Source organism: Apiospora marii, assembly GCF_038362585.1.
Source record: "Apiospora marii strain CBS 49790 chromosome Unknown utg000002l_segment0_segment0, whole genome shotgun sequence".
Taxonomy (NCBI): domain Eukaryota; kingdom Fungi; phylum Ascomycota; class Sordariomycetes; order Amphisphaeriales; family Apiosporaceae; genus Apiospora; species Apiospora marii.
Window position 1 is genome coordinate 4,942,552 of NW_027117373.1, and position 15,371 is coordinate 4,957,922.

Sequence of the window (15,371 nt, forward strand, 5' to 3'; positions counted from 1 at the left end):
CAAAGCAAATGTCATCAATTGTCACTTTACAGACAAAGTCTTTCAAAACAGCAAGAGTATTGAGACCCATTCATGAATGTGTCCTTCATTGTTGTGCTACAATGCCATTTTGTCGGTGGTAGTCAGCAAAGCAGTCAGTTGTCAGTGATTGTGATTGGGATGGCAACCCGCCGACATGAACTACCGGAATTGACGATCGTGACTTGGCGTTCCCCGCTCCCGAACAACCGACCCGAGACCGGGGTAGAATACTGGGGGGCCTAATGCGGAGTGGAGGTGGGTGGATACGGCAGTGGGAATTGCAACGCAGCAGCAGCCAGGGCAGCGGTGCCCTGGGCTGAACAAATGACTCGTGCTTCCTCACCTGAAGTCTGATAACCAATCCCCGCTAAGCGACCGCTGAGATGGAGTCAGCAAGCGAAGGTATAAATCAACGGCTGTGTTTCCCGAATTGCTGGGGATCTTAATTGAACGTGTTCTCAACATTGATCTTGCCATCTGCATTGCCCGTGTCGCATACTTGACCAAAGTGCAAAGGGGCAGGTGTCGTTTTCTTGCTTCGTCGCAGGCAGTTCGACGGCTGAGTCACGGGAACCATGGGCAGCAACAGCCCAGTCAAGTCTCGCGCCCTGGTCGCGCGGGGCCCCTTTTCGGAAGGCAAATGGGCCATGGAGGAGGTAACGCTGCGGGCAATCCGCGAGGACGAGGTGCTCGTGGAGATGGTGGCCTCGGGACTCTGTCATACCGATCTGCACTGCGGCGACACCCCAGACGATAAGGGCGTGCCCGGCGTCTACTACCCGAGGGTCCTGGGACACGAAGGTTCGTCATAAATCTCCTTCCTTCATTCCACCTGTCGGCATCCTGCATGTGCTGTACCTCAAGAAAGAGGGAGAGAGAGAGAGAGAAAAAGTTCCTAACACATGTTGCACTCGGTATTAGGCTCGGGCTACGTGCAGCAAGTCGGCAGCGCCGTAACCCACGTCAAGCCCGGCGACCCGGTGCTCCTATCCTTCACGTCCTGCGGCCACTGCCACGTCTGCAAGACGGGCCCCGCCTCGCACTGCACCTCCTTCTTCCAGATCAACTTCATGGGCAACCCCGTCTTCCACCCGCAGTCGCGCCCCGACGAAGAAGCCCTGGGCGGCCAGTTCTTCGGCCAGTCGAGCTTCGCCCAGCACACCATCGCGAGCGCCAAATCCGTCGTCCCCGTCGGCGGCCTGGGCCTGACGCGCGACGACCTCAAGCTGCTGGCCCCCTTCGGCTGCGGCCTCCTGACGGGCAGCGGCACCGTCGCCAACGTCGCGAAAGCCGGGCCCGAGGACGCCGTCGCCATCATGGGGATGGGCGGCGTCGGGCTAGCGGCCGTCATGGCGGCCAAGCGCGCCGGCTGCCGACAGATCATCGGCGTCGACCGGATTCCCGCGCGGCTGGCGCTCGCCAAAAAGCTGGGCGCGACGCACACCATCGACACGACCCAAGTCTCCCTGCCGGGGGACCTCGTCGACGCCATCCGGCGGGCGGCCGACGACCTGGGCCCCACGGTCGCCATCGACGCGAGCGGACACCAGCCGCTGGTCATGGCGGCCGTCGCGGCGACGCGGCACATGGGCAAGATCATCCAGGTCGGCGCCGGGATGCCGGACGCGGTAGTGGCGCTGCCTATGCAGGCCTGGATGGACACGGGGAAGCAGTACTTCGGGGCCGTCATGGGGCAGTGCGACACGACCGAGTACATCCCGCGGATGATCCGGTGGTGGAAGGACGGCGAGTTCCCGTTCGAGGCGCTGGTGCAGTCGTTCAGTTTCGACGACTGGGAGGCTGCGATCGAGTCGATGATAAAAGGGACCGTGGTGAAACCGATCATGGTTTGGTGAGGATCGAGATGGGCCGCTCTGGCAGTTGGGTTGATTACAGCGAAACGATACAGACTCGATTGGTGACGCTCAAGTGGCAGAGAGACTAAGAGGGTGGACTTGGTAGAGCTTTGTCGTCATAGTCATTATTGCCACGAACAAAACATATCCAGAGACTGTGAATTGGGTAGAGGAGGCTCCTATAACACCCTAGGATAAGAACTCAGTCGTCCCGGTCACGCCATGGCCATCCGCATTAACTGTTATATATGGGTATTGAAAAATATAACCAAGTTATGCCAGGGTATTCTATCTTACAGCATCAATTCGAATTATACAGGTGGTGTACAGAGATGCCAGAGCCTTACTGGTCTTCTTCTCCCTTCGGCGGAGGTGTGATGAGAGCATCTGCCATCGCGATGGCACCTTCCATGTCGTCCTTGTGGAACACGAAGAGTCCCTGGATCCTGGCCGTACTGGTCCGAATGGAAGTACCTTCCTTGAAGAGGCCCAGTGCATCAAGCCGGGCCAGGAACCGTTCCCGGCCCTTCCCGTCCGTATCCACGTCGCCGTAGAATTTGGTCCATAGCTCAGCGGCCTGGTAGCTCGTGGCCTCGCCAATGCGGCTTATCATGTCGACGCGGCCAGGACGGTAGAGCGCAGGGTCCAGCAACTCAACGTGGTTCGTGGTGAGGAACGCGATCCTGTCCTCCCCCGCCGATATCCCGTCCAGCGCGTTCAGCAGCCCAGAGTAAGTGACAGTCGGTCCGCTATATCCATCTGCGCCTCGTTTCGTTCGGTTGACAAAGGCGGTGTCCACGTCTTCTAACAGAAGTATCGTTCGCTGGGGAAGTTTGGAGAGCAGAAGGGCGAGTTTGTCGTCCGTCAGGCCGAACGCGCTCAGATTGAGCATGGCCACGTTGTAATCCAGTTCGCCAGCCAAAGCTTGGATGAAAGACGACTTTCCAGTGCCAGGAGGTCCATGCAGCAAGTATCCTCGTCGGTAAGGTATGCCGCGATCGACATACCACTGTCGTCGGTTGAGGAAATCTTTGACGTCACCCACTATGCTTTCCTTCAGACCCTCGGCAAGCACCACGCTATCGAGAGGTCGCTTGAAGCGCGCCTCGCCCTGGGGCTCCCAGTTGAAGTTGTGTACCATGTATACGACTGTCTTGCCCGCAATGGCTTGTCGGACCTTGGCGTACGCTTCGGTGAAGATGTCCTCGAAGATGTGTCGGTTTGAGTACAGGGTGGTGAGCTGCATCGTCTCGTGGGGTTCGCCCGTGGTCATGTTGGCAGTCGACTGCTTCATTCTCTCCACCGCTATGTAGGCATGCTTGTATTTGACAATGTGGCGGCCGTAGCCGGGCTGCAGGAAGAAGCTGGCGTTCGAGGGGCCATTGGGATTCTTGGTGCTGGTGGTGGCGACGGACAGATGGTTGATTCGGGTCAGACGCTTTGCCAAGAAGGAGGTGTGCGCTCGGTGCTCGGATAGCCATGCCAATATCCATGGATAGGAGGGATCCTGCTTGCCGATCTCGACGTTGACGAGCATGCGGGTGCGAATGGCACGCGCCGCCGAGATGGCGCCCCGGCGCACATAGGCCAATGTTGCGCCGAGCCCAGCAATTCCAACGCCGCCGGCGAAGACAGGGTTGTTGAACAGTTGGTCGAAGTCCAAGAGGGACTGGCCCCCCGTCTTGACGACGGTATCTGACGACATGACGTCGGTGGTTGGATTGAGGTGCCTTACTGGGATCCCATAGCAAATAATGTTCTTTCAGCATCTAGGCTCTGGTGGGACCCTGCCTAAAGTACTGCCACCTTCTACCGCTCCCCCACTACCACCGCCTGTGCCCCTCCAACTTTAGGCCATTAGATTTCCGATTAGATCCCGTCAGCGCAGATGGCGTGGGGCGTGGGCCACTGGTATAACAGAACACTGGGACCCAAACAGCCAGCCAAAAACTGATCATCGCCGTGTTCCTTCTCGCCGTTGTAGGGATGGAAATCGTCTTCCAATATAGTTCGACGAGCATCTGTCGTTGCTGCCGCATGTGCGTGACGGAACCAACCGCGCCAGAACCACGGGATTATCTGGTCGTCGGTGTCAACGAGCATCCATTCCAGTTGTGCTTCCTGGAGTAGATTATCAATCTGCTTGGGCATCTTTCCCAATTACCCAACAGTCGTAAGATAAATAGAACCAATTGACCACAAGGGTATACCTCAGTTTTACCGGACGCTCATTTGCCGTCTTTTCAAGCTTAGTTATTCCATTGAAGTGGTCAATTGACGATCGCATTTCAGTTTAGAGGCTGTGGCACGCTGTACATGCAACACCCATTCCCGAGCCGTTGATTGCCCCTGTTACATTGCATATTACAATGATAGCTTCATGTCGTAGAGCCTGGTGCTTGTAGGCATATTCACTCCCACCTATCCGGGAGAGCCATGGCGGAATGTGTACCACGCCTTATCCATAATCACCCGTGGGGGCAAGGACGCTAGATGATACCGGTTCGTCAGGTAGCAGCAGTTCCGAATGATGAGTGATCAACCCACCACTCTTCAATATCCACCACTAGCAACCGGCTCCCGGCGCCCAAGTCGCTTGCAAACATCCAGTCAGATGGAGGTACTAATCTTAGGGTGGCTGGCTGGGAACTACAAAATCAAGAGCCGGGGCCCACCAACCGCCTTCGTCAGCGTTGGGTTGGGTGCGAATGTTCACTAATCATCGGCCACGATGCCCACGGCTTATGATGGACTACCGAGGTCTGCCGTCACACTAGGCAATGCATTGCGAAATAACGGTCTGCAAGCACCTCTGTATCCGTCGCCGGGTCGGGTTTTCAATCCTGATCTGATTTCAAAGCTCCTTGCTGATAGATTGACCCATATCTAGATTCAATGAAGCAATCAGTAATCACATGCCGTCAGTAGGCAGATATTTGAACGAGCCCCGTTATTTATTGACGGGGCGATTGATCTGTTGTTGCTTGGGGTACGCCATGGAGATGAACTTGAGCATGTATGCGTGTTGAGGTGCAAACTTGAGCCCGTTTCCAGCAGCTTAGTGTAGACCTTAGCAAACACCATTTTGGTCTCTGAATAATTATTGCCCTTCAATTCAAGCCGATCAAGTCGGTCCCTCCTGGTACGCCTAAACAACTTCAGACAAAAGATCAGAGGATGGCGGAAGTCGAAAACCCGCGTCGTTCGCATCAGGGCACCCCTGACGAAGAAAAGCAACCCGACGCCAACTTGCCCAACGGACCAGGTATCCTCACTGCCGATGGATCGACGACAGGACGAAGTCAAACACCGACTTGGGAGTGGCGAGATGACCCGGCGAACCCCTACAATTGGCCCAAATGGAAGAAGAACGTCCAACTTGCCATGATTGCCATTGTTGCGTTCTCAGGGTGAGTGATCTTCAGCACCCCATCCAAACGCAGGTCGATACTGACATTATGGCAGATCCTTAGCCACGTCTATCGTGAGCCCAGCCCATGGCCAATTCATGGACCAGTTCGGCGTGTCTAGCACCGTGGCTTTCCTGCCCCTGTCACTCTACGTCCTGTCGCTCGGGGTTGGCCCCGTACTGGGAGGACCTCTCTCTGAGGTAGCTGGACGCCGGATCGTCTACCTGATAGCGCCCACACTCGGCGGCATCTTCTCTCTGGCATGCGGCTTCACCCACAGCTTCGTGGGTCTCTGCATCATGAGATTCCTCGCCGGCTTCTTCTACGCTCCCAGTCTTGCCGTTGGTTCAGGGGTACTCAATGAGATCTACTACCCCGCGGAAAGAGGCCTACCATTGGCCCTCTTCATCTTGAGTCCTTTCCTTGGGCCAGGCTTAGGGTGAGCACTTGCCCGGATATAGATTTCCATATGCCAATCCCATAGATGTACGATACTGACACAGCTTTTCTATCTAGACCTGTTGTCGGGGTATTCCTAGTAGACCGAAAGGGCTGGCCGTGGACCCAATTCACTGTGGTATTCCTATCGGTGTTTACCCTGGTATGGGTCGTCCTGACTCCCGAAACTTACCATCCGGTCCTCATGAGGCGCCGTATGAAGCAGCTCGGGTTCGAAGGACCAAAGCAACCGCCTTTCATGTCACTGGTCGGGCAGTTCCTCACAATCGGTCTGTTCCGGCCGATCCACATGATCTTCACCGAGCCCATCGTGGGTGTTCTCGGCCTCTACATCGCCTGCGAGTTCGGCACCCTCTACCTCTTCTTCGGTGCCTTCTTCCTCGTCTTCCAAGGCACGTACGGCTGGACGCTCGTCCAGTCCGGCATGGTATTCCTGGCTGTGGCGTTCGGTTGCGTCCTGGGTACCATCCTTGTCTACTTGTGTGATCGGTTTCTGTACCAGTCCAAGGTCCGCCACTTCCCTGCTAACCAGATCCCACCGGAGCATCGGCTCTATTCGGCCATGTTCGGTACGCTGCTCCTCCCGACGTCGTTGCTTTGGTTCGGCTGGTCGGCTCGGCCCTCGGTGAGCCCGGCAGTGCCCATCGTCGCCATAGTACTGTTTGCGTGCGGCAACGTATCTTTGTTCATCAGTTCCATGCAGTGTAAGTGAATTAGCCAGATCAATCTGGCCAATACTTCGAACCATTTTCAGTTTGGATTGTGGAGTATCCTTGCTAATGGAAGCTGTTAGACACGGGGGATGTATACCATCGAACCAACGTCGCCAGTGCCGCGAGTGCGAACGCTTTGATACGATATATCTTCGGCACGGTTTTCCCTTTGTTCGGGCTGCAGAGTAAGTGGCAATCCCCAAAGAGAAGTGAAACAATTCATAAACTAATGACCTGATGTTAGTGTATCGGCGACTCGGTACTGGCTGGGCCACCAGCGTCCTCGCCTTGATTGCCTTGATACTGTTACCTGGTCCATGGCTGCTGTTCAAGTACGGCAAGAAGGTTTGAGCAATGAGCAAATATGAGACTGCGAGTTATTAGCATGTATCCGCGGGAATCTGCCCAAAGGTTTAGCGACGCAACGCAATGTAAATGGACAAAGGGGCACATAACAGACAAGACAGGTCAGCAGAATCACGCATGCACAAACGACAAAACCAGAAACAAGACAAAGCAAAATACGTAGAGAGGGGAAGGAAATAGTATTGCACTGCATCGCTGGATGCAGCAGTCAACTGGGATAACTTATACTCAGTTGAACGAATACTTCGCGCATTTCGGACCTCGAAGTTCTCGTGTAAACGCTTCGAGAAGCAGGGCAAACGGTTTAAGAAGCCGGGATGTCATCGTCGGCGAGAGGATCGTGTCGGCCAAAAGAATATCGACGGGCCCAAGTCGTCAACCCCATTGTATGTCGCCGAATTCTGCCTCAATGGCGGTTGGTCTGGGGAAATGGGCATTCATGTCGTAGATATCGTACACTTCGTTATCGGGGACTGTTCGAGGCCCGTCCTGTCGCAGCTGCAATAGTGACTTGGTTAGCAAATGTCTATTCATGAAACGCCGACAACGGCCGGGATTCCGCCGACAGAACATACCTCTACATGCTACCACCATTCCGGCGATGACCCGGACAGAAATCCTCGTCGTCCTCGAAGCTGCGACCCTTCTCGAATTGATCGCGAGCGGCCTCAATGCGCTCAGCTTCCTGGATCCGCTGCTGTTGCTCAGCGAACAATCGCTGCAGCTCAGCCTGCTCCTGCTGCTGGCGGCGGTTCTCGGCTTCACGCGCGGCGCGAATCTCCTGGCTTCGGCGTCTGCTGGCGATGACGAGCTCGTTCGGAACTGTTTTTTGCGAGAAACGTATTAGCCACTTTTGCGTCCCAATTTCGGTCGCGCTTCGGTCGCGCAAAAAGGAAAATACTTACCCTCGGCGTGACCCGGGCGCTGCCCGGCGAAACCCCGCGAGATACGGCGATCTGATACCTGGTTAGGCGGATATGCGGCGCCGTCGGAAGAAACGCGGCGACCCGAATTGGCATCGGCGCGCGGCTGGTACGCGGGACCGGAGGGGGGCTGAAACAGACCGGGCGGGGGACGGGTGCGGTTACCCATGCGGTTACCCTGGCGCTCGACGCTGGGCGGCGGATAGGCTTCAGCGCTCGGGTGGCGGACACGCGTGTTGGTACCCTCCGGGACGTCAAAGACAACGGCAGCACCACTGCGACCATCATCACCGCTGGTACCACGACCACCGCGGCCGCGGCCTGGGGTTTGGGGAGGCGGGGCATTCTGGGTCTGCACAGCCGACGAGGGACCAGGCTGACCGGGAGTTGGCGGCATGTTGGGGACTGCAACAGGCGGCATGGCGCCGCGGCCGCGGCCGAAACCACTGGGACCGCCACGCGTAGCTTGCTCACGCTCACGCATGTAGCGCGGTGCGGTCGGAGCGCCGACGGGGGGTGAGCTCGACGGCTGGTTGGTGTTGTTGGGCGCGTTTCCAGACATTGCGCGAACGAAATCAAGTACTGGAAAAAGGTAACGGAAAGAAAAGGTGAACGGATTAAAAAGGGGGCGGCGAACGGTGGCTAACGGCGGCGATGTGTCGGCGGGTGGTGTGGGCGACAGATGAGGGAGAGGGAAAAGTTTCGGCGACCTGAGGAATTGAGGATGTTTATATAGGGTATCAGAAACCGTGAATGCAGTGTTAACAGTGAATACAGCGGGTTAATGAATGCAGCTGGCCTTCGCTGTGAATAGAGCTTTCTATTTGTTGTTGGCCTGGGTGACCGATAGCTCACCTATAGCTCACCTATGGTGCTGTAAAGGGAGCTTAACACGTTCAGTTAATTCAAGCTACTTTCCCAATTCAGACGTGGGGTAGACAATGGCCAACTACGGGATAATGATCTTCTATCTGCCGTGTGAGGTGCTCTATAGTGAGTAGGAGTCCCCTAAAACGAACAATCTTCAGGGAGCCAACCTCCCTCAACAGATATGCAGTAGTCCGGTCACTACAGCTGGCTACTCAGAGACAGTAACCAGAGGGCTGGTAATAGCCGCAAAGTAATATAGGAAGGACATCCAAATCCAAGTGATTAAGCACTTGAGCGAATTAGTCCTGCCAGAGGAACCGTTGCCGCCTGCATTGGCTTGCTGCGTGATATGAATCGCCTCTCAGAGGTACAAGCACCCTTGGCGGTACCAGCAGCAAATAGAACAATTACGATTTGAAAGGATTATGTCAAGTAAAAGCAAAGTGGCCTGGTTCTATATAACTGTAGTGCATGAGAACAATACCCCTGATCAGCCATTGCCTGGAAATTTATTGCCGGCTAGCTGGATATCACCAAATCTGCGTATGCTGCGGGATTGGTCTGCTATTCTATCGAGAATGGACGGTGTGTCAAGGCAGATGTAATAAAGTGAGATTGAAAACATCTGCTTTGATGGGATGTGAGTATAAGATGCAGACCTTGATCCAGAGACCGAAAGCTGAGATTGGGCATGATGAGGCCATACCATTCTTTGTCTTGGGAAGATACATCTTGATAGGTATTGATAGGGTGGCTTGTTTATTGGCAGACATCTAGCTTCCTTTATAAGTTGAGCAGCAAGGAGAAAGACCCAGACACGGTCGGTGAAAGACGTCAGAATTGCTGAGTCAATATCGCTACATGAGTATGCCTATCTAACAGTGACTCCCCAGTAAGTAATCAAAGGCTATCAATGGCATAAAACAAGCTCCGTTCCCCAGGTATCATACAAACAGGCGACTCATTCCAATCAGGCGTGACTATGCGAAGCGCGATCATTTCTTGGTCCGCTTTCTGTTGCTAGCAGAAGCAGCCGCTCCCTTCCTCTTCATGACAGGCTTTTCCTCCTCCGATTCCTCCTTGGGCTCCTCCTTATCGTCGGCAGCCTGTTGGGCGGCCATGCGGTCCCTCTTCTCCTTGGGGACCCCCTTCTCCAGGATCTGGAAGAACTCCTCCTCGCTGATGGTGTCGAGTTCCTTCTCGTTGATCTCCTGCAGCTTCTTGGGGCCGGCCCGGGTGCCGAGGACGATGTAGTTGGTGTCCTCGAGCTTGGAAACAACCTGGCCGCCGTACTTGATAGCGGTGGCGATGGATGTCTTGCGGTCCATGGTTTCGAAGGTGCCCGTGAACAGCAGTTTGAGATCCTTGAGGCAGTCGGGCAAGCCCTCGGGGATCTTCTTGCGATGAGTGGCGGGGATAACGGCAGTCTTCTTCATCTTGGCCCGCCGGACGGGCTTCTTCTCTTCTTCCTGCTCGTCGTCTTCCTCGGCTTTCGCTACTTCCTCATCGTCCTGCACCTGCGCAGCTTCCTCTTCGCCTTCAATCTTGGTGGTCTCCTCCGCGTCCTCGGCTTCAATCTTGGTGTCCGAGTCCTCTTCGTCCTTAACCATCTCCTCTTCACCTTCGGCCTTCATGGCAACTTCATTACTGCTGGCTCCAGTGACAGCGTCACCCGACGCGGCGGTCTTGAAGACCTTGACGCGAGCGCCGATGTGACCGTTCGAGCCGCCAGCAAGGACGCCAAAGTAGGAACCATCAGACCCCGAGTGATGATGTGAATTCCAATTCTTGGTACCCTTGGGCAGCTTGAGCTTCTCCGAGTACCGATTCATCATAAGCTTGGCGGACTCATTGGCCGTGTCGAGATCATGGTAGACCTCGGGCTGCTGGAGGCTCTCGGCCATCTGCTCATGGTCCCAGATGGAGGAGGTGACAACGTAGAGCGGCGCCGAAGCACCTTCGGCTGAAGACATGACTGCTCTCTGACCGTTCAATTGATGCCTGTCGTCGTATACTTGCCAAAATAGAAAAGAATAAGCTTGTTTTGCTTGTAAATGATTGTCTGGGTGAAATGGATGGTGGACGTAGTATGCAAGCAAGGAGTCAGTGAGCGATTGAGTGTTGTTTGAAATGGCGCGTCGCGTTTTTTCCAGGGGTTTCCAGGCAGCTGCGGTAGGGGTCTGCACTCTCAAGTCCTGTAGTAAGCCGCCGTTGCTGCACTGCACCGTAATTGCCCAGTCTCAGCTAAGAAAGTTCAGTTGTCTGTGCTACGCTGCAGGTGAAGGCGCGCCCCACCGGACAAACCAAACAAAAGCTAACTGGCCCAAACAGCAACGGCCGGTGATTGCTGCGACAAGTGACTCGCCATTTCACCAGTCAATTGATACACACTTTTACCCCCTTTTACAAACGCAGCAGGGGCGGCGGGTTGTTGATAGATGCATGCACCTTCATATCGCAGCCTCGTTTCATTGCTTCGTAGCGGCTGGTGCTGCCTTTCATGGTCGCGTCGCAAGGGATGCCAGCCTAGCTTCTCGTCTCGGTCTGTGTCTTCTCCTTTCAAGCTCGTCCATGTGCTCTGGTAAGCACTGCATTTCGAACCTGAAGTTGTCGTGGTGCCTAGAATTAAAGAAGGCCTAAAAGTCGAAGTATGAGCAGTTGCCGCAATCGAATTATATGTACATCCAATGCATGGATGTCATTTAGGGAGGTAGCCTTCCCAAGTCGGTGGCCGCGCGCACCTTCCCAACTTATCAGTCCGTCACACTCGCCACTTTCTTCCGAGTCGGACTTCATGATCAATGCCCAGAAGATCCCCAACTTCTGGTTCGAATGGGTAACAGCATTCAATGCTCTCTTGTCGGATCATGCCGTCCCATAGATCTCAAATATTACCTCGGCCCCAGCACTGACGGTCCAAGGCATCACTAGCTCGGCGGGTTTAACCAGTGGCTGCCAACCCCATGGTGTCGTACGTGATCGAGTCCGCTACTCTCGGGCACATAATTCTTCAAATTCCTCCTTCCATCAAGCTTGAACACAAACCACGATTAGGGTCGCACAGTTGCACACATGATTGACCGATTGATTTCCATAACTCTTTACGAGCGTTTGCTATGTATTGCAACGGACTCAGGGTCGCCGGTTGGATCCGTCTGGTGGGGTTTTGAAGCACGGGGCCCGAACCAGAACTTCTCACGATGGGGCGGTTTTGCGACCAAAAGGCACGTGGTATGGCCAGATCGTGCTCTTCCGGAATAATTGTCGTCGTTGGCGCTCAATAGTGACCTGCAGCGATATTCACTTTGCCACGCCGGGGGCCGGGCTTGTCCCTCCGTCTACCGGAACGGGCTTGGCGTTACATTCGAATCTAGGGTGGGCGGCCCGAATATCGATTTCAGACGGTGCCTGCTCCTGATTCGCGGATTTTGTCTGCTTCGAACTCCGTGTAAACCTTATGTTGAGTAGATGATTGTCGATTCGTGAGTCGATTACAGAATGATATAAGTAGCACTTCCGCGTCGGAGGAGTTCTCCCTCCCCCAGGTGTCTTCTCTACGCCCTTTGCTATCGTCACCGTTTCTGTTTACGCTTACACTCATCCGCTGCAATGGCATCCAAGGCGGTATTGGCATTCGGCCTTGCGGCAGCCCTCCTGGGCCACCAAGCCAATGCTCAGAACCCGTACGTCTTCTTGTCGTTCGCGAGAGAGCGATGCAATCACGTCAATTCTATGTCTAATTACCTCTTGCAGTGACGATACGGCCGAAGCCTCTCCCAAGCTGACCACTTACAAATGTACCACGTCAGGTGGCTGTGTCTCGCAAGACACGTCGGTCGTCATCGACTGGAACTACCATTGGTTCCATACCAAGGACTGGCTGTCTTGCACTACCTCCAACGGAGTCGACAAGACCCTCTGCCCAGATCAAGCGACATGCGCCAAGAACTGCCAGGTCCAGGGAGACGCGAACTACACCGCGAACGGCGTAGCGACGACTGGCGATAGCATGACCATGAACCAGTTCGTCTATGGTGCGAACGGGCTTCAGGGCGCTTCTCCCAGGGTCTATCTTCTTGGCGCCGACGGCAACTACGTTTTGACCAAGCTCTTGGGCCAGGAATTGACCTTCACGGTCGATCTATCTACTCTGCCCTGTGGAGAGAACGGTGCATTGTACCTTTCTGAGATGGATCCCAGCGGTGGCAGGAACCCTTACAACACTGGTGGTGCCAAGTACGGTTCCGGATACTGTGACGCACAGTGCCCTGTGCAGACCTGGAGAAACGGGACGCTCAATACTTCAGGTGCTGGCTACTGCTGCAATGAGATGGATATCCTCGAGGGCAACTCCCGAGCCAACGCGTTCACACCCCATCCCTGCACCAGCTCCGACTGCGACAAGAGTGGCTGCGGTTTCAACCCCTACTCGCTGGGTAAAAAGGACTACTGGGGCCCGGGCGGAACGGTCGACACCTCCAAGCCCTTCACCGTCATCACCCAGTTCATCACCAACGACGGCACCACCAGCGGCTCCCTCAGCAAGATCACGCGCAAGTACATCCAGAACGGCAAGATGGTGGCCAGCGCCATTTCCGGAGGTGATACCATCACCGCCGACGCCTGCGCCAGCGCGGCCAGTTTCGGCGGCCTCGCGGGCATGGGAAGCGCCCTGGGTCGCGGCATGGTCCTGACCTTCGCCATCTGGAACGACGCGAGCGGGTTCATGAACTGGCTCGACAGCGGCGCCAACGGGCCCTGCAGCGCGACCGAGGGCGACCCGGCGCTGATCCAGAAGAACCACCCGGACACCCACGTCAAGTTCTCCAACATCCGTTGGGGCGACATCGGGTCGACGTTCAGTACCGGCGGCGATGCGCCTCAGCCTGAGCCTACGACTACGGCGAAGCCTACTCTCACGACGACTACGAAGGCGGCGCCTACGACCACGGCTGCTGGGCCTGTGCAGACACACTAGTACGTTTATTACCTCTTCGTTGCAGGCTTCATCACACATGGCCTGGTTCTGGAGCATGTACTAATGATTGTTACTACTAGCGGCCAATGTGGTGGTACAGGCTACACGGGACCCAAGACTTGTGCTAGCCCATACACTTGCCAGGTCTCTAACGAATGGTAAGATACCGCCAACCCTTACGCATCACGCCTAATGCTAATAAACCTTTAGGTATTCGCAATGTTTGTAGGAATGGATTTACTTCCAGGTGGGATGGAAAGGATTCGGGTGTTACAGTTGAAATCGTACCTCGTATCAGATGATCCAGAGACACTTCACAATCAGATTTCTTTCACAAATAGCAGGCTTACGAGACAACAACACGTTAAACCCGGGCATATGATGTATTCTGCAAGCAAGAGAATGCTAGCTTCAGTTGTGATTCCAGCAAGAGACATGGTCAATTCCTATCGTGTGCTACCTAGTATACTTGGTCATCGTCCCAAGTCCGTCATCTCAATGAGCGAATTTCGTCAAAGTATTTCCTTTCGAGCATGTTCAGGAAGTCGAATCGCCGGGACTCGCTGGTCCATGAAGTCTTGCAGTGGGGCCGAGGACTTTCTGTTCGCCTCTAAGTTCAGCTCTTTCTTCTGGCCGTTATGGTCTAAGAAGACCTTGCCGTCGTCGGCAACCTCGACGATCCCGTCCTTCATGATTTGAGCGCCAACCTTATTCTGCTGGTCGCGACGGTGGTTCCCCACGAGGTTCTGGTTCTTGCGCTGTACATCACAGTAAACGTCAGTCGTGAGCGTGCTATAGAATTATAGGTAGGAAGTCGAGTCACCACTTACCTTTAGCTCGGCCTCAGGGTTCCAAGCCAGTCGGAATAGCCAGTCCTGGTTTGTGATGATGTTCTTACAAACCAGCTTCGAACTCTTTACTGAGTTAGCCAAAGATTCGATAAAAAGACGCCCCGAGCGGTGAGACGTACCTTGAGAACCTCCTCGACAGCCTCGAATCTCTCCTAGTCAGTCGGTGACTGACTAGTCGAGAGACTCTTCGCTCTCCGCTGAAGAGGCGTCCCGCTCGGCGCTGGCCTGACGAGGGCGGGAGCGCGAGCGCGAGCGCGAGCGCGAGCGGAAGAGAGAGTGGCGGCGGGGATGGTGGAGAGGGGGACGGCGGATCGGGCGGCGGGTCATGAGGAATGACCCTCCTCCGGTGGAGGAGGGCAGCACCACCGAGCTGAAGTCGTTGACGGCCGAGTTGGCGGCCCGGGTGGCGGCGGAGGCGGCGGAGGCGGCAGGGCCGGAGGTGCCGCGGCGGTCTACCGGTCTCTTGCTGGCTACGGCCTTGGGTGCGTAGTGGCCGAGGTGCTCGTACTGACGGAGCTGGATCTCGGGAGGGGTGACCTTGCGGTCTTTGTCTCTCTGGAGGGGTAGCGTGGATGGTTAGTTATGTGATGTGATGCTTACTTGCCATTCGCCAAAAGTAAAAAAAAGAAAAAGAGATCACAGGTTGCAGGGTCTTGGTGTTAACTTACCTGCTCCAGGGCAACGCAAACGATGCAGAAGAGGATGGCAGCAATCTGATCAGGCGTCAGGCGCAGGTAGAGGCCACCAGGCCCAAGGAGGATGTCCTTGTTGGGATCCATGGTGAGTGGTGGTGGTGGTGGTGGTGGTGGGTTGAGACAAGGGACAGGTCAGATTGTGAAAAAAAGACTGTGGAAGTGAGAAGGAAGGACCTTGGTTGATCAGAGAAGGGCCTCAATTTTAATTAGAGGAAAAGAGAAGTGAATT

At 55.2% G+C, this 15,371-nt stretch overlaps 8 protein-coding genes across 8 annotated transcripts; 4 read left to right on the plus strand and 4 right to left on the minus strand.

Moving 5' to 3' along the window:
• Positions 1-596: 596 nt before the first annotated feature.
• PG985_003273 (uncharacterized protein) lies at positions 597-1,877 on the plus strand (the record flags this gene model as incomplete). The annotated part of the gene is made up of 2 exons (XM_066823042.1): positions 597-822; positions 943-1,877. The coding sequence occupies 2 exons, from the start codon at positions 597-599 to the stop codon at positions 1,875-1,877; spliced, it is 1,161 nt and encodes a 386-aa protein (XP_066690474.1).
• A 343-nt stretch (positions 1,878-2,220) lies between these two features.
• Positions 2,221-3,582, minus strand: PG985_003274 (Mitochondrial chaperone BCS1; the record flags this gene model as incomplete). Its single annotated transcript, XM_066823043.1, has 1 exon — positions 2,221-3,582. The coding sequence occupies one exon, from the start codon at positions 3,580-3,582 to the stop codon at positions 2,221-2,223; it is 1,362 nt and encodes a 453-aa protein (XP_066690475.1).
• Positions 3,583-3,746: 164 nt separating this feature from the next.
• On the minus strand, positions 3,747-4,028 carry PG985_003275 (uncharacterized protein; the record flags this gene model as incomplete). The annotated part of the gene is made up of 1 exon (XM_066823044.1): positions 3,747-4,028. The coding sequence occupies one exon, from the start codon at positions 4,026-4,028 to the stop codon at positions 3,747-3,749; it is 282 nt and encodes a 93-aa protein (XP_066690476.1).
• Positions 4,029-5,054: 1,026 nt separating this feature from the next.
• PG985_003276 (uncharacterized protein) lies at positions 5,055-6,810 on the plus strand (the record flags this gene model as incomplete). Its single annotated transcript, XM_066823045.1, has 5 exons — positions 5,055-5,287; positions 5,343-5,726; positions 5,804-6,450; positions 6,540-6,644; positions 6,704-6,810. 5 exons carry the CDS (start codon positions 5,055-5,057, stop codon positions 6,808-6,810), a joined length of 1,476 nt encoding a protein of 491 aa, XP_066690477.1.
• Positions 6,811-7,347: 537 nt separating this feature from the next.
• On the plus strand, positions 7,348-7,632 carry PG985_003277 (uncharacterized protein; the record flags this gene model as incomplete). The annotated part of the gene is made up of 1 exon (XM_066823046.1): positions 7,348-7,632. The coding sequence occupies one exon, from the start codon at positions 7,348-7,350 to the stop codon at positions 7,630-7,632; it is 285 nt and encodes a 94-aa protein (XP_066690478.1).
• Positions 7,633-9,613: 1,981 nt separating this feature from the next.
• PG985_003278 (RFC1-like protein) lies at positions 9,614-10,591 on the minus strand (the record flags this gene model as incomplete). Its single annotated transcript, XM_066823047.1, has 1 exon — positions 9,614-10,591. One exon carries the CDS (start codon positions 10,589-10,591, stop codon positions 9,614-9,616), a length of 978 nt encoding a protein of 325 aa, XP_066690479.1.
• Positions 10,592-12,227: 1,636 nt separating this feature from the next.
• On the plus strand, positions 12,228-13,596 carry PG985_003279 (glycosylhydrolase family 7-1; the record flags this gene model as incomplete). Its single annotated transcript, XM_066823048.1, has 2 exons — positions 12,228-12,301; positions 12,372-13,596. The coding sequence occupies 2 exons, from the start codon at positions 12,228-12,230 to the stop codon at positions 13,594-13,596; spliced, it is 1,299 nt and encodes a 432-aa protein (XP_066690480.1).
• A 512-nt stretch (positions 13,597-14,108) lies between these two features.
• On the minus strand, positions 14,109-15,226 carry PG985_003280 (uncharacterized protein; the record flags this gene model as incomplete). The annotated part of the gene is made up of 5 exons (XM_066823049.1): positions 14,109-14,354; positions 14,427-14,510; positions 14,567-14,599; positions 14,811-15,002; positions 15,116-15,226. 5 exons carry the CDS (start codon positions 15,224-15,226, stop codon positions 14,109-14,111), a joined length of 666 nt encoding a protein of 221 aa, XP_066690481.1.
• Positions 15,227-15,371: the final 145 nt, after the last annotated feature.